Source organism: Asterias rubens, chromosome 2 (genome assembly GCF_902459465.1).
Source record: "Asterias rubens chromosome 2, eAstRub1.3, whole genome shotgun sequence".
NCBI classification, from domain to species: Eukaryota; Metazoa; Echinodermata; class Asteroidea; order Forcipulatida; family Asteriidae; genus Asterias; species Asterias rubens.
In genome coordinates, this window is record NC_047063.1 from 5,794,550 (window position 1) to 5,813,313 (window position 18,764).

The following is an 18,764-nucleotide window of genomic DNA, read 5'->3' on the forward strand; positions in this document are numbered from 1 at the left end:
CAGCCAACCACAGAAACTTCTAATTACTTTGGTTGCACCACGCCATCAGCCACAGGAAATTCTATATCTTTGGTTTGCACCGTCAACCAAAGAAATGTCTCACGTTTTGGTTGTCATCGTCAACCACAGAAATGTCTCACTCATCGGTTGTCGCATCAACCACAGAAATGTCTTATTCTTTGGTTGCCCTGTCAACCACAGATATGTCTCACTCTTTGGTTGCCCTGTCAACCACAGAAATGTGTCACTCTTTGGTTGCCCTGTCAACCACAGATATGTGTCACTCTTAAGTTGTGCCGTCAGCCACAGAAATGTATCGCTCTTTGGTGGCCCTGTCAACCACAGAAATGTCTCACTATTTGTTTGCCTTGTCAACCGTTAAAATGGTTGTGCCAATCAACCGCAGAAATGTCTTATTCTTTGGTTGCCCTGTCAACCACAGAAATGTCTTTCTTTGGTTGAGCTGTCAACCACAGAAATGTCTCGCTTTTTGGTTGCCCCACAACCACAGAAATGTATCGCTCTTTGGTTGCCCTGTCAACCACAGAAATGTCTCACTCTATGATCTTTGGTTGCCCTGTCAACCACAAAAATGTCTCGCTCTTTGGTTGCCCCACAACCACAGAAATGTATCACTCTTTGGTTAGGGTGTCAACCATAGAAATGTTTCGCTCTTTGGTTTTCGCCCTCAACCACAGAAATTTCTATCTCTTTGGTTGCACCCTCAACCACAGAAATATCTCGCTCTTTGGTTGCCCTGTCAACCACAGAAATGTCTCGCTCTTTGGTTGCCCTGTCAACCACAGAAATGTCTCGCTCTTTGGTTGCCCTGTCAACCATAGAAATGTCTCGCTCTTTGGTTGCCATGTCAACCACAGAAATGTCTCACTCTTTGGTTGCCCTGTCAACCACAGAAATGTCTCGCTCTTTGGTTGCCCCACAACCACATAAATGTCTCGCTCTTTGGTTGCCCTGTCAACCACAGAAATGTCTCGCTCTTTGGTTGCCCTGTCAACCATAGAAATGTCTCGCTCTTTGGTTGCCATGTGTCAACCACAGAAATGTCTCACTCTTTGGTTGCCCTGTCAACCACAGAAATGTCTCGCTCTTTGGTTGCCCTGTCAACCACAGAAATGTCTCGCTCTTTGGTTGCCATGTGTCAACCACAGAAATGTCTCACTCTTTGGTTGCCCTGTCAACCACAGAATTGTCTCACTCTTTGTTTTCGCCCTCAACCACAGAAATTTCTATCTTTTTGGTTGCACCCTCAACTACAGAAATGTCTCGCTCTTTGGTTGCCCTGTCAACCACAGAAATGTCTCGCTCTTTGGTTGCCCTGTCAACCATAGAAATGTCTCACTCTTTGGTTGCCCTGTCAACCACAGAAATGTCTCGCTCTTTGGTTGCCCTGTCAACCACAGAAATGTCTCGCTCTTTGGTTGCCCTGTCAACCACAGAAATGTCTCGCTCTTTGGTTGCCCTGTCAACCATAGAAATGTCTCGCTCTTTGGTTGCCATGTCAACCACAGAAACATCTTTCTCTTTGGTTGCACCATCAACCTCAGAAATTTGTTACATATTTGGTTGTGCCATCAACCACAGAAATTTCTTTCTCTTTGGTTATGTCGTCAGCAATTATCTTTCTCTTATACTCTGGCGGTTTTGGTCAAGTCGATGATGTGACAAGTTTGAGACATTTTCAAATCTCATGCAACATTCAGGGGTTCCGAATAATATCTGTATGGCAGGACATAGTTCTTTTTGGGCTTGATTTTTGGGCTTGATGTTGTTTTCGTTTAACTTTTTGTTTTAATTTAATTTTAGTGTCTGTTGATGTTATTCTCACATTGTTGGTTACAACAAAGGGTTTGAGTAGTGGGTTTATGTAGTTAAAGCCTTTTTTGATTTCAAGCTATAATTTGTCTTTGTCACTGTAGTTTTTTTCTCTAGTTTAAAGCACTGGACACCTTTGGTAATTGTCAAAGACCAATCTTCTCACTTGGTGTATCTCAACATATGCACAAAATAACAAACGTGTGAAAATTTTAACTCAACTGGTGGTCGAAGTTGCCAGATAAAAATGGAAGAAAAACACCCTTGTCACACCAAGTTGTGTGCTTTCAGATGCTTGATTTTGGGACCTTTTATTCTGAGGTCTTGAAATCAAATTCAAATATTTTAGTGGAAAATTACTTCTTTCTTGAAACTATGTTACTTCAGAGGAAGCCATTTCTCACAATGTTTTATACCATCAACAACTCTCCATTGCTAATTACCAAGTAAGTTTTTATGTTCACAATTATATGGAGTAGTCACCAATAGTATCCAGTGCGATTAAAACATTCTTTTGTTTACTTTGTTCAGGCTTTTACTGTGTTTTTCTTTGTGGTATATAAGGTTTTGAAAAGATTCAATGTAGGGTTTATGTAACTATTCATATTGGTCTAAAGATGTTTTTTATTCTACTTATACCTTGTAAGTTCCGTCAGTCGGATTTATGAATTAACTCAAGCAACTAATGGAACACACAGTATAGCTTAACTTCCAAGTCCCTGCAATAAAATAAGTATTTGACCCACTGCATCATTGTCATTTAAGGCTGCTGATTGCAGCATTTGCCATTATGGGAGTAAAATTGCATATGAATTTTATGGTAGGCATTTAAAAATCTGTTTAATGGATTGAGTGTCACTTAATATGTGCACTAACTGCACAATCATGGAGAAATTCATTGTATAACACTCCCAAAATGGCGCAACAAAGATTTTCGTGATCATCAAATTGAAGTTCTGGTGGTCAGGTCATCGGAGTGTGTATTAGAATACCGGTTGGGACACTATAAGTGGGTACCAGCTAGGGTAGAGGTTGATACTGTGTATGAAAAGCCCTTAGAGCATAGGGTTGCCCAGGTTGTATACCCCCAAGGGAGCTGAGACAGATTAAAAGAATGTTATGGCCAATTGACCAATGCAATAATGTAAAGCGCCTTGAGAGGGTTATTGTGAAATGTGCTCTATATAAGAACTAGTTATTACTACATATATTATTATGACATCATGTGGTTTGGGTCAATAAGTCGTTTTATCATGTGTTGTACTCTTTATTTACTTTACTTATCAAATAATAAACCTCAAGGTAAACAGACTGGGCATTTTTTTTCTTTGCTCAATCCCAATATTCTTTTTTTAACTTGTAGGAATCCTTGAGAAGATGACACTCTGAGATGTGCAGGAAGATGTGTGGGGAGGCAGCCCACCTGCAAGGCCTCCCCTGAAATGGCTGCTGAAGAGACACGAGTACATAAAGTGCCCTAGAAGCTTTACTGTAGTGAAATATTTGCCATCATCCTGCAATACACACATGGTAAGTTGCCGTCAAGTTTGTTGTTATTCTATCTTTAAATAAATTGGCTCACGACAGGGCCCATTTTTATGGCTCTGCTTACCGTAAGACAGAATCGAGGTTACGGAAGCAGGGAATTCTGTGCTTACGACAAGCGTATTTCACGGGTTTGCGGTGAATTTTGGCTTCTGCACATTCTACACTTGCAAGACTATAGCCCAGAAACTCGGTGCTTGCTCGTAAGCAGGGAATCGTGATCGTAAGCACAGAATTCTGCAGTAAGCAGGGCCATGAAATTGGGTCCAGGCCCCGATTTCACGAAGCGCTGCAACGCGCCGCAAGTGCAAGTTGCGACCGGTTACACGTCGTAAGTTGCGATGCGTATAAATCATCTTTATCAAAGTTACGATGCGTCGGATACGTCGCAAGTTCCTTGACAACGAGGAAGAACACGTCGTAAGTTTACGACTACCCATAGGGTCGTCGTAAGAATGCTATGTTTCATTTGTTTACGCACAAAATGCACGAAAGGACATAACAATTACCACACGTAACTTCCGTGAACCAATCGGGAAGACACTAGACCACAAATGGAAATTTACCCTCCCCCCCCAAGAAAAAAAAAAAAAAAAAAGACGGGTAAAAGAAAAGAAAAACACATGCATAACAAACGAACACACACAAACTAAAACAACTAAATAAATAATTATAAATCCCCCCCCCCCAAAAAAAAACCTAAACACTAGTCCGAAACGGTTGACTGTCTGCCATCTTGAATGAACTATAATACACGACTGTTTCATGACCAAGTTGTACACAACATAAAACAGCCGCAGAACTTTAGCAGTTCATCCTCGTCCAAAGGGTTGTTTTTATTAAGAGTGAAAATAGTTTGTATTGCGACTCGTCGCGCTTACGATGTGTTTGGTGAAATGGATTGTGGAACTCGTCGCAGCCGCGACGCATCTTAGGTCTGCGACGCATCGCAAACCCTACGATGCGTCGCTACTTGCGATGAGTTTTACTGAACTCCTGTATTTGTGATTTGCGTCCAGAATTAAAACAGTTTTCATTTTAATGATTTTGCTGTGGCATGTTTTGGCCAAGTTTCTGCGACTGGCTAGTGCCCAACTTTATGGTGTGTGCCAACCAATAATGTCTGTGGGTATGCATGAATATATTCAGGGTATTTCAGTGTCACCAATTGAATGATTTCTCTGTGCACATTTTTCTTTACCAGAATGCCTTGTGCGATCATAACCCCATGCGTTTTGGTGGATGTAACCAATAACATTTTTGGTTGAATCAGCCAATGGTTAATCACAGGCCAATAATCAAAACTTTTATTGGTTACTGTCGCCAAAACGCACCCCTTGAAGTGTAACTTTGAAATATCCTATATTGCATATTTAAGTTAATCCTGTGATTGATCCATCTCATGGTGAAGACTATACAGAGCGTACTGTAAAAAGATGCATCAAGATAACTTGAACATTGAAAGGGGCAGCAGTGTAGACAGACTCATGAGCAGGCCTGGAATTTTGTGTTGGAAGGGCAAGGCTATTTGCATTTTGCAAAGGGCACTTCGATGGGAAACTTTTGAAGGGCACCAAGGCCAAGACATGGGGCAATGGAGACCGATGGTCTCCGTAGACTGCATGTTATTCCAGGCCTGAGTGCAGATGCTATAGAGAAGGTATTTTGATGGTGTTTATATAAAACCTTGTCAGAACAACAATGTCAAATCTGCATGTAGATCCTGCAAATATTACGAAAGTGCCCCATGCAACAGCTGTGCAATTTTGTCCATACATTCATGTTATTTTAACCATGTCTGATGATGTATACAAAGTCAAATCTTATTCAAACTAGCTTATGGTGGCCACTTTACAAACGCCCGGAACAGCTCAGAGTATCCATTTTTTTATGGTCAGTTGACCATATTCTTTGAACCGGGAAATCTATTGTGCTGCCTGCACAGGCTAGGCAGGCACCTGTACCGTGTTATGCTTTGAATCCCTCATAAAAATATATGGAAGGTACTGGAATTCATGCTTTAAATCTCCCTTTCTGGGGGATATTGTGTAATTCTGGATTCCAGACCTTTTGTCCTTAATTTACAAATGATCGAGCAGGTTGCCATCACTGTATTTGGCTCAATGAGAGATTGTCCGAATGGTAGATTATTAATATTAGATTATCATTCTTAGCCTTGGCCAAGGTTTTGCGATAAAGAGTGACTCATACCTATTTTTAACACAAAACAGAAGTAAGTTCATTATGTTTCCATAATAAAGCTGAGGGGGTGGAATATCTCGATTACCTACAGAGGTGAGGTAACCAATAATTATTTCAACTAGTTATTTGTTTTTCTTTGATTTTTGTTTATCTTGCAGTACTTTGATAACGTCTTCTCCACATTGGGAGAGATTGAAAGAGAACAGGTGATGATCAGGAGGGTGACTCCAGGAATGCGTCCCCATTACAATGTGAGCATGAGGCGACCACGGACACTTGTTTATGCCAGACCGCAATACTGTACTAATGAAACTCAATGCATGCATCAAGAACATTCACCAAAGAGCCACTGCAAACAAGATGATGCTAAATGCTGCAAAGCATTGGTTCTTCATTTTACACCAAGATTTTCACAACAGCCACTTCCAGTCATTTCCATCACGGTTGGTGATGTGAAACCACTCAACGAATACCAGAAATCTCTGTGCAGTCATGGATGGACATTACATCAGTCATTGAAGAGCGCGGCATATAGGGTGGTGACATGGGCCTTCAGTGGTACGTCATCCAAAGATGTTTTAAATTTAGAAAATAATGATCCACACAAATACACCTGGAAATTGTTTGGTTTTCCTTGGCCGTCTTGAACTAACATGATCTGCCATTTTGTTCAAGCAGTAGTTTGACTCCCCAAAATGACAGACCATCATAGTTCAAAAAGTATTTGGAAAACCTCACAGTTTTAAAGTACATTAGTTTAATTATCCACTACTTTTAAATGCTTTTTTGTCCAACCTGGTTCATGTCATAACAAACTCTTTAAAATAATGTTTTAAAATACGAAAAATAATGATCCACACAGATAAACATGTACCTGGAAATTGTTTGGTTTTCTTTCTATATTCTCTTGAAGTAACACAGTCTGTCATTTTGTTGAAGCAAAATATGGACTCCTAAAAATGGCAGACTATTTTAGTTCACAAAGTAAATGGAATTTTTGACTCCACAAAACACAAAGTATACGGAAAACCACACAGTTTTGAGGCACCTTTTAGTGTTGATAATTATATACACTACTTCCAAAACATGTTTCCAACCATGCAGGGCCCTATTTCATAAAGCTGTTCGGCAGTAAACACTTCTTGACAAATGTGTTTGCTATGTTATTTTTTTGTGGAAACCTGTTTCTGTTAAACAATACTTGTCTGTGCTGAGCCAGTTGTTTTGCTTTTAGGCTTTATTAAATTGGGCCCAGAGTCATATCATACAGGTGGGCAATTCCACACTAATGGACCAAAGGGATAACTTTGTAAGTCAGGCATCTTTTTTGTTTGTTATTCCACAATCCTCATGTGCTTCTGAATGTACACAGACAAAAATACATGTCAACATACTTCATTTTGTTACAACTATCCAAACTTTCCCTTTCCATTTGTGCCCATTAGTGTGGATATTGCCCATGTGTAACAAATGCTTTCATAGTCCAAAGCGTCAAATCTAAAAGCAATGTTTCTCTTGGAGAAGGTTTTGATGACAGTGTGATCGAAATTGTTGAAATTTGAGATGTGATGAATTTTCAACAAGGTTTAATAATAAGTACTGAGCCTGACTTTTTAATGTTGAATTACCTCAGATGCTTAAAGGGACATGTTGCATTTGGGTTTGTGTTGTGTGCTTTTAGGAAGTTCTTGCTATGAAAAGAATAGGCCTACATGGTTGGATAGATTTTGAAAAAAATGACTCACACATAAATATACCTGAAATTGTTTGGTTTTCTTGTTATACCCTCTTGAGCTAACACAGTCTGCCATTTTGCTGAAGCAAATTCTGGACCCCTCAAATTAGCAGACATTTTTGTTCACAGAGTAAATGGAAAACTTTGCAGTTTATGAGGCAAATAGTGTGAATGATAATTTTAAAACATGTTTCCCAACCAGATTCATGTCCACAAATACTTCACAGTCTAATGTGCCAAATATAGAAGCAATGTGTTTCTTAAAGGTTTTAAGAAATATTATTATTGTTGAAAATTGAGATGTGGTGAATTTTTACAAAGACAAATTTTGATTTTGTGTACTGAGCGTGACCTTCTAATTGAATTGGGTACATTATACAATTGTTTTACGCTGTGACGGGGTCCATGGCGTTTTGTACAACCGAGGGGGGAAATGGAACCCGAGGCGAAACCGAGTTAAGCAATACTTATATTGAGAAATATTTCATAAAAATTAAGAACCATAAAAATATGTTTGGCCTATCATTATATTTAAAAAAGAGGTATGATAAGATACACGTAAAATTCCCCTAATTTTCTTACACAAACTGCAAAGGAAAGTTCATTTTCTAACATTTTGTTTCACTTTAGTTCACCTAAATTATGCTATAGAAAGATGTCTTTTTTAAACGGTAATAATTATTAATTTCTGAGACAATGTCCAAAAATCATTCCCATTGTTATTTTAGTTCTGCACTTATAAACTCATTATTAAAGCTTTCCACCAAGTATCCACTATAGAAACAGTTAGTTTTACGATTTAAAAAAAAATGTTACATCTGTAATTCAGTAATTGCTATTTTAGCCTATTAATATTATTTGTAAAAAAAAAAAAAAATAAGTATTTGATTGGTAAATTGAGCGACGTTAATAAAATTATTGACCAAAAATTTGAACTTTGTGCATGGAGTTTATTATTATTGATGACGTTTTTCCTCAAGCAGACTTTACTTTATATTATTTCCAATACAATAATTAAGCCATTACATAAAGAATCCTTAATTATTTTCTGGGGGCGAGTTCGTTAGGGGGCGACATTGGCTGGGGGTGACATTGTCAGTAGGCTCTACTTTATATTCTTTCCAATACAATAATTGAATTCGCAAAAGCCATATACTAACGTAAGAATTCCTTACTTATTTTCTGGGGGCGACGTTGCCTGGGGGCGACATTGTCTGTGGGCGACATTGTCAGGGGGCGACTTGAACTAAAAGAAACCACAATGATGTAGTCAATCTTTGACCTTAGTCAGAACCATGGTCAGAATAAACCTTGATTTGTGGCGACTCAACATGGTTGCAAAGAGTCTCAAAAGTGTCACCCATCCAATAGAGAGGTCAATTGAGTGAATTTTATTTCATTGAATGTCATTGATTGAGGTCAATTGGTACAGGTAGTGGGAATCATTCAACCCAAAGAATTAATTCATGGTATTTATTACACAGTCATGATATGTAAATGCGTGAAGAAAACCCCTTGACATTTGACCTGGTTATATGGAAATCGAGTATACAAATATGTTATTTAGATTCTCAAGGTCAGGTTTCTATTCACCTCTAACACAAACCATGTCCATAAAATAAATAGTTTTAGAGATAATTGACCTTAAAGATTGCTAATTACCACCTAATTTAAATATGCAAATTATGTCACTTCTGGCTTGGAACTCTTGTCTGATTTTGGATATGTCATCAATAACCACCCAATAAACAAGAATCAATAATAAAACAAACTTTTGCAATTTGTCGACATGAACAAAATGTTTATATCTGGTCCTCATTTAATGAGGGGGTTTCATCGTTTTATGTGTGTGTACTGGGACCACGCGTTACAATACTTTATACTTTTCCCCGGCGCCGGTATAGAGTGCCAAAGGTGTAGTGGTAGACAGGTTCCCTGTCTTTATCCGTCCACCCGTAAGAGAGATAGTCATGCTGGCTGGAAACCAAAGCTTGTCAAGTGCCGAATCTTCGGCGCCCCATATGAATCTTTGCCAAAAAACACATGCGCTTCACACGATCAATGATGTCGCTGTGTTATTCAACGCAACCTTGTACAACGAGGATGATCGTATAGTATAGCGGCGTTATACGATAGGGGGATCGACTTGACTATACTAAGAGCTTACAAAATAGTTACATAACACTCTTTAGAACCACCATGCTAGCTAGCGCTTGGCCATTTTCATAAAGATTGAGCTAAGACTTAAAAGAGTAACGAGTGTTGTTACTGATTGCTATGTTTATATTTGTAATGCCTTACCTGTATTACCACACACTACTTGTACATAGTTGAAGATGGAAGTCGCCGGTGAGCATGGTGAGTTTTATATTATTCGAGTAACGTCACGAAACGATGATTCCAAGAATCCAAAATAGTTCAATTGCTGTATCCGATCCATAGACCATTACACGGTCCTACTACTTGCCGTCAACTCGCCGACTTGCCGTCAACTCGCCGTCAACTCATTTTCGTGCCGTCAACTCATTAAATTTACATGAAAAATTTATAAATGGGACACGGAAGTGTTAAGTCTGGGCTAAACTACATATTTCTCATGGTTTTCGGTAAAAATTCATTCACAAAAACGACTTTGTGTTGATAAAAAAAAAGTACCACTCATTGACATCTTGGGCCAAGACTAATCAATGTGAAAAAGCAAGATGGCGGCCGACGGTTTTGCTGTTTCGAGATAATTTTTTCACGAGAAAAAAACTCAATTTTTATTCCGAAATATGACCTAAAACTTTCGCGAATTCTCTTTGAGCTGATACTTTACAGTTCTATGTTTCTTTTGTGGATTTTAAATGTATATTGGAGGAGTTGACGGCGAGTTGACGGCGCAAGTGAGTTGACGGCGAGTTGACGGCAAGTAGTAGGACCCCATTACATACTAAACACATCAACAAAAGTAAGTCCCCCCCCCCTAAACAATTCGTCATAACATCGCAAGGTAAAACATTTTACCACTACAACTAATTAAGAAATAATTCTATGACATGTTTCCTAAGTGGTGTATGAAAATGAAAGATGTCCATGAATGATGAATTCATGGCTGATTGAGCTCAAATTGAAGACAAAAACTGCCATTCTCAAAGTCACTAAGGTTGCGTTGTGTTGTTCACCGATGAAACGAGAAGTTGCCTGCGTCACATTGATGGCCGGAGACGGGTGTTGAGATGGGTGTCGAGTTGGAGAGCAACATGCAGAGTGCTGTGTTCAACCTCTATGGTTCAACCTATGGTGGTGGGAGTGTCATGTGTGGGGTGGTAAGCCTTACCAGGAAAACAGGTTCAGGGTAGCTACTGCTTTGCTGGCTGGTGAAGGCATCGAGCGAATGGTGTGGCCGGCAAGTTCCCCCAACCTCAATCCCATCCCTGTGGGACCAGCTGAAGCGATCTGCATATTCCCACATCAACGCCAACAGCAACCTTGATCACCTGTCCCATCTTCTGCAAGTTCTGTGGAATGCCATCCCACAGCGGCAGCATGTCACCAGACTGACCAACACCATGACGGTGCCAGGCGGTCATTGGCAGGCGTGGCCGGATACAGGCGTTACTGACCTGTATATTTGATAAACCTTTGTGACTTTTGAGAAGAGCAGTTTTTGTCTTCCATTTGAGCTCATTCAGCCAAGAATTCATGGACATCTTTCATTTTCACACAACAATTCTAAAGGAAACATTTCATAGAATTATTTCTTAATTAGTTGTATTGGTAAAATGTTTTACCTTACGATGTTATGGCGAATTGTTTAGGGGGACTTACTTTTGTTGATGTGTTTATATCGAAATTTGAAACCAGCCAACTCGCCCCACAGCAAAAGTCACCCATTACAAAGTCGCCCCATCACTTACAAAGTCGCCCCTGTCAAAGTCACCCCTCACAAAAACAAAGTCGGGATAACTTTTCCGTATGGCCCGTAACTTTTCCGTAAATGAAACTAAAACAAAACAAAGAAACAAAACACCGAAGTGAAGTCCCTAAAGTTGGACGACTTTATCTCTTAATTTTTGCCCTAAATTATCAACAACCATTTGAATGAAATTGTGGTTTGAGAATTGTTTGTTTTGAACATGTTCTGATCTCCGTCCGTTTGCAACAAAATCTTCGTGAATCAATGAACCAGTGGGCGACCGTGTGAGTATTACCATGTGGTTTTGTGCATCAATGATACTACACGCACGCCGGAGATTGTGGGTGCTTTCTTAGTACTCCATAAACACGCAGCATTCGAGCGGCTTATTTTTAAGCAACAATCAAGAAAGCCGGAGATTGTGGGTGCTTTCTTAGTACTCCATAAACACGCAGCATTCGAGCGGCTTATTTTTAAGCAACAATCACAGAGAAGATCGCGGTTTTGGAGAGAAAATATTTTTTTGATTGTTTTTACAGAAATGAAATACACTGGTCTAATTAGGAGTTTTACATGATTGTTGTCATTATTTTTCACCTATTTCGATGACATTTAAAACAATTTTACATAAATTTATGCCGGTCGCAGTTTGATATTTTTTGTTGGATCCCGGTCGGCTAAAGCTGTGACCGGTCATAGCCGACCGGCTCCGACCGTGGTAGCTACAACCTTGAATTTTCCCAAAGTCGCTCCCCCCCCCCCGTATGGAAAACTTTGACCCCATTTCGGACAGAAAGTAAGCCCCTGCTCTGTCACACACCGCGTGTGTGCACCCACACGCATTCATGAATAGAATCCCGGACACCTCGGCACCTCGCAAACTCGGCACCTCACAAACTCGGCACCCACTCGGCACCAAGAATGTCGGCACCATACAAAATGGGCACCGGCCTTTTATAGTCTAACAAACTCGACACCAAGCAATATCACCTCAAAGAGTCAGGTGGTTAAAAATAAAGTAAAGTACCTGTCTTACATGATATAAAATGGTTTGAATAGTTAGTAGCTTTGTAAACGCTGTTAATGGCAAAATCACCAGTTAAATGGGAGTTCATTTAGAATTCCGAACTTTCAAGAAATTAATTTGGGCCCCCAGCAAATTTTTATTTGGGGTGCGACTCTGTCAGGGGCGACTTTGTAGTGGGCGACTTTGCTGGGGGGGGGGGGGGGTAGGGGGGCGACTTTGCTGGGGGGCAAGTTGACTGGTATTCGCTGTAGTCCTAATTTGCTATATCCATGCTGTATCCATTTGTATGATTGTAGGGTGTCCTGTTTTCATTCAAGGTGTGTACCTAAATGGAGGCAAATCTTTGACCTTGTGCGATGTTAACAGTCCCAATAGATAAAATGTTTGTGGTTTTACTTGCCAAGCAAAGAGTCTCCTCTCTCATGACCAAAACTAAGAAAGCACGCCAGGCTCCACATGGTAGGCCTATCAATCATTCCCCCCCCCCCCCAAAAAAGACCTTATATGCACATGACGTCATTTCAGTACGGCGCCCTCGCCTTGAGGTCAAAAGGAGGTTGATCATTGGCCAATCTATGTGCGTTTCGATTGTTTCGTCACCGTTTGACCTCAAAGATGGCGGCTGGATGACGTCAATGCATAAGGTCTATTCAAAGAAAAAGACATATTATATTAATACCTCAAAAACAGGACAGTTGAGGAGTCATACTCATGAGCCATGCATGAGCAAGGGCTGTATCCTCCCCTGTCCTGTTTCGAGGTAATATGCCTTTTTCTTAAAAAATTGAAAAAAACAATGATGCCATATCCTGGTGTCATTTGTTTTCAGTAGGATAATGGGAAAATTTTACACAATCAAAAACTAAGTAGACTTGCGGGTACAACCATGGCTTAATTTGGGCCTCCATATTTTACTTTTTTTTAACTCCACCCCCAGACGTTGCTGCGTGACGTGTCCTGGAATGTCTAATCTTTTCCACAGTAGTAGTTTGGTTTACTTTTACTGTGCATGGTTTGTTTCTCTAAATGTTAACATAGTACCATTAATTTTTTCTGTGTTTGTCAACATTTACAGATTGTGAATCAGAAGACTCTTATCAGGAGAATACTGTACAAACTCCACCACAGAGCAGGAGAATCACAAGAAATCAAAGCAAATTACTGCAGTCATCAGCCAGTGGCAAGTTGGACTGCCACTTGCTTACAGGAGTTAATTCAAAAGGTTTTGGAGAGTCAGAAAGAAAAGGGGGAAATCGTCCTCATGCACAATCAAAAACGTTGAACTCCAATGATTCAAAAAACACAAAAGAAAGAAAGAGGACTAAGAATGGTTATGTACACCAGCCTGCTAAAAAATTAATAAGAAAAAATGAACCAATAAATGTTGCCTTGCGTATGAAAACCTGCAGTGAAACATTATTGGACCAAAGTGACAGGCAAAATGTTGATGAAAAGAATGATCCATCGGTTCAAGACTGTGCTGTAAGGGAAAGTGGTCCTAATCGTGCAAGTAAACCTTCCAGAATGTGTCAAAGTAGTACAAGAACAGGCTCTACAAATCAATCACACAGTGTGCGTAAGACTGATATTGGAAAAGAAAGTTCCACTTTACCAGGTTCACTGCTGTCATGTAATGCTGAATCACCTAACAATCAAAGTGTTCAGTGCATAAGTAACAAGCTTTCACTGAAAATGAAGTCAAAGATTCAGAATTCTGCTGGTGTCCTTGACTCCAAAAACAGTAATACGAGTGCCAATTTAACAAATTTTGTTTGTAAAAATACATACACAAATCAGACACAAATGGAAAAAGATGAGGAGTCAACAAGTGATGGCGAATCTGAGGAATGGGAAGAGGTGGAGGGTAGGTAACATTTTACACTTAAAAGTAAACTTGGTTGCAAAATGTAGCCTGCGCTTTAAAAGATAATGTCATCAGACCAAAAGTTTGTAAAGCAAATTTGAAATGATTTAACCTTGAAGTTTTTTTTGCAGTATCCGATTTGGTGGCTTCAGCTACAGCTATGAATGTTGTTAAAGGATGCCCAATATTTAAATACATGATGATGCGGCAATCCAGTCGTCAATTTCGGATACAGCCTGAAACTGGAAAAAAGTTTCACTTCACTCCCGTTTTTTTTTCATTAAACTTTTGTCAATTGAACTAGATATTGTTTGGTAAAATAGTTCCATGCCTGATCATCTTGTTTTTGTATCCCTAGTTTTGACTTTAATCCTTTTCATGTAGATTTGAACATTGAGGAAGTGGAATGTGAGTTGACAACTAAAAAGCCCCATAGTGGTCCGACTCAGTCTGTTGAAATCCAGATTGATGTTCCTGGATCTTCAAATGTCCGAAGGTGAGTTTTGGCTTTATACATTTAAAATGATCGTTGAAAAAAAAAATATCTCATGGTATAACTTCGTTTTTATTTTGTGTTATCATAATTCTTTGCTTGCAAAAGAAAAGGAAATGTTAATGTTGGCCTTCATAACACATTTTCAAACGTCTTTGAAGCGTAGGGCTGGTCTTTCAACAGGCTTGGTTCCAACTACTAGCTCTTTGTAGAGCACATCTTTGGGGTTTTGTCAATCCTTTATTCGGCTCACATGACAAAGCCCATGCAACTGTCGCTAAGTGAGGAGAGCAAACATGCTTGGGATACCCACATGTTGTAGAACATCCTTGTTTTGGACATCCTTCATCCATGTGATCTTCAGGATTCTTCTGAGACAGCTCCCGTTAAAGGTATTCGGAGGCACTTTTGGTGTGTGTATATAATGGCCATGACTCGCTGCTCTGCAGTAGTGTGCTCACACATGACTGATACACCCTCATGCTGTTCTACTGACCCTCTCAGAAAGTCCAGCCAATGATGTTGCTCCACTGCCAATGCGTTTTTTTTCAATTCGGCATCGAGAGATAGGTTACTGGGGTTAATTTCACAAAACACTTCCTAACTTAGGATCGGTCCTAGGATTGAGGATTAGTCCTAGCCTTGAGACCAATCCTACATGTACGTGAGACCAATCCTAGGATCAATGTCACAAAACTTGTCTTAAGCAGGACGTGTCCCAAGTAATATAAACCCACAAACAAATTTCTTTGAAGTGGCTAAAACTGCTATTTCAAAGGCTATGTATTTCACGCTGAATCACATAGTTAATTAAACTGTCGCCAATTTTCACATCACTTGATCGTGCACTCTCCTCCAGAAAAAAAACAAATCTTGGCCTTTCTCTTTTCACTTAGTTGTGACAAAATGTCAAATGGTACAGTTGATTGTGTGTGTTTGAATAGAGCATACAATGTAGGCAAGCTGTTTTGTGTTTTTGGATGTTGAGCATAATTCCCATGCTATCCTACAGGGCAGAAACCTGGGCAACAACTAAGAAGCTGGAAAAGAAATTTGGAGTCACAGAAAGAGCATCGGAGAGGATCATTATAGGATCGAGTTACAAGAAAGGACAGGGTCAGAAATGAGGACTTACAAAAGAAAACAAATGGCAGGGACATCATACATAACAAAGGAATGGAGATGGGCAGGCCACCTTGCAAGGCGTCATGACAACAGATGGACACACTGTATAACAGGAATGGACCCCAAGAACACAAAAGAGACAAAGAGGCAGGCCAAGTAGGCATTGGATGGACTACATCAGAGAATTTGGAAGCGTCACACGGATGCAACCAGCACAAGAAAGATCAAGGTGGAATTGTGATGAAGAGGCCTTCCCTTTCCGTAAAGTTACATGTTGAGTAAAAGGAGGGGAAACCCAAAAGTGAGTGGGAAAACAGTGTAAGAAAGTGCTGTGAGTGTGACAAATATACCCCGTCACTCACTGCCCAACTGCAGGCCACGGCTCGGTAAACAATAAATGCTTTGCACATTTGAGTAGAAGTGTGATATTCAAATACTTGAGTTTCAGATAACACATAAAATTGGTAAATTTAATCAATTATGAATTACTGAAAAAACTCTTTTCACTATGTTTTTTAATTTATTTTACAAATTATGTTATGACTGAAATGTATGCCAATGTTTCTTCAACGCGTCCTTCTCTATTCACCATAATCCAGCTAACAGTTGCAGAGCCATAACGTACAACACAAACTCATACGCCAAGACGACCTTACCGGTTCTAACTTGGGACAGAAGTTAGGAGGCGTTAAACCCTTCTTGTCTTTTGTGAAATCGTTCCTAGGACGCGACCTAAATTAAGACAAGTTACTCGCCCTCCTTCTTTTTGAAATCGACATCTGGAGATCTACATTAAAAAAAGGTCAAATGTTCAATCTAACTAGAAATGTTGTGTTCATGAACTAACAAACACTAGGTTTTCAGGATTTTTATTGAATGTTAATAGGCTTATTACCATGGTGAAGTTCATGTAGACATTTATAAGTACGCAAAACCCTTTCATATGATGTATTTCTCTCTTCAGTCTGGTGGCGCAAAATGCGCCGCGGTGGTCATTACAAGTCTACGCCAACCATCTCGATCTGCTGCTGATGCAGCTGCCATACCCTGTCCAGTCCAGTTCTTAATGTCGTTGATCCATGATGCTGCTAGGCGACCTCTTCTTCTCTTCCCCTTGACCGACCCCTGGATTATTTCTTTGTTGAAACCTCTGCGACGCATGACATGTTTAAAGAAATGCATTTTCCGCACTGTAATCTGTTTCCTCAGCATCAGCTCACTCCCTATCGTGTCCAATACCCAGCAGCTTTGTCCGCCTCTCCATCCATGACAATCGGAGAACCGGTCTGTAAGCTAAGTTCCTAAAGGCATCCACTCTTCGCTGGCTTTACCTCTGCTGTTCCATATGGAGACCATCTTCTGAGTTGCTGCTCGTGCTATGTCCAAGTGCCTCCTATAGTCTTCTTTGAGCTACTGCCAGTAGAAGTGATTGTGGATCCAAGATGGCAAGCTCACCCACCTTGTCTACTTTATGGCCATGGAGTATAAGTCAGACCAGTCCTGTCTACCTGGATGGATGAAGAACATTATCTTTGTTTTGGTGGTACTGATCTTAAGGCCCCTTGGTGTAAAGTCAGACCAGTCCTGTCTACCTGGATTGATGAACATTATCTTTGTTTTGGTGGTACTGATCTTAAGGCCCCTTGGTGTAAAGTCAGACCAGTCCTGTCTACCTGGATTGATGAACATTATCTTTGTTTTGGTGGTACTGATCTTAAGGCCCATTGGTGTAAAGTCAGACCAGTCCTGTCTACCTGGATTGATGAACATTATCTTTGTTTTGGTGGTACTGATCTTAAGGCCCCTTGGTGTATAAGTCAGACCAGTCCTGTCTACCTGGATTGATGAACATTATCTTTGTTTTGGTGGTACTGATCTTAAGGCCCCTTGGTGTAAAGTCAGACCAGTCCTGTCTACCTGGATTGATGAACATTATCTTTGTTTTGGTGGTACTGATCTTAAGGCCCATTGGTGTAAAGTCAGACCAGTCCTGTCTACCTGGATTGATGAACATTATCTTTGTTTTGGTGGTACTGATCTTAAGGCCCCTTGGTGTAAAGTCAGACCAGTCCTGTCTACCTGGATGGATGAACATTATCTTTGTTTTGGTGGTACTGATCTTAAGGCCCCTTGGTGTATAAGTCAGACCAGTCCTGTCTACCTGGATTGATGAACATTATCTTTGTTTTGGTGGTACTGATCTTAAGGCCCCTTGGTGTAAAGTCAGACCAGTCCTGTCTACCTGGATTGATGAACATTATCTTTGTTTTGGTGGTACTGATCTTAAGGCCCCTTGGTGTAAAGTCAGACCAGTCCTGTCTACCTGGATTGATGAACATTATCTTTGTTTTGGTGGTACTGATCTTAAGGCCCATTGGTGTAAAGTCAGACCAGTCCTGTCTACCTGGATGGATGAACATTATCTTTGTTTTGGTGGTACTGATCTTAAGGCCCCTTGGTGTAAAGTCAGACCAGTCCTGTCTACCTGGATGGATGAACATTATCTTTGTTTTGGTGGTACTGATCTTAAGGCCCCTTGGTGTAAAGTCAGACCAGTCCTGTCTACCTGGATTGATGAACATTATCTTTGTTTTGGTGGTACTGATCTTAAGGCCCCTTGGTGTAAAGTCAGACCAGTCCTGTCTACCTGGATTGATGAACATTATCTTTGTTTTGGTGGTACTGATCTTAAGGCCCCTTGGTGTATAAGTCAGACCAGTCCTGTCTACCTGGATTGATGAACATTATCTTTGTTTTGGTGGTACTGATCTTAAGGCCCCTTGGTGTAAAGTCAGACCAGTCCTGTCTACCTGGATTGATGAACATTATCTTTGTTTTGGTGGTACTGATCTTAAGGCCCCTTGGTGTAAAGTCAGACCAGTCCTGTCTACCTGGATTGATGAACATTATCTTTGTTTTGGTGGTACTGATCTTAAGGCCCCTTGGTATAAAGTCAGACCAGTCCTGTCTACCTGGATTGATGAACATTATCTTTGTTTTGGTGGTACTGATCTTAAGGCCCATTGGTGTAAAGTCAGACCA

The 18,764-nt window shown here is 40.2% G+C and overlaps 1 protein-coding gene across 1 annotated transcript in view; it reads left to right on the forward strand.

Annotated features, from left to right (window-relative positions):
• The first annotated feature begins 9,404 nt into the window (after positions 1-9,404).
• The window catches only part of LOC117307078 (DNA repair protein complementing XP-C cells homolog), a 48,991-nt gene continuing 39,631 nt past the window's right edge, over positions 9,405-18,764 (forward strand). The window contains exons 1-3 of the mRNA XM_033791730.1: positions 9,405-9,673; positions 13,316-14,104; positions 14,489-14,600. Of these exons, the coding sequence (XP_033647621.1) occupies positions 9,652-9,673; positions 13,316-14,104; positions 14,489-14,600 (923 nt within the window). The 5' untranslated portion in view covers positions 9,405-9,651. The remainder of the gene's footprint in view (positions 9,674-13,315; positions 14,105-14,488; positions 14,601-18,764) is intronic.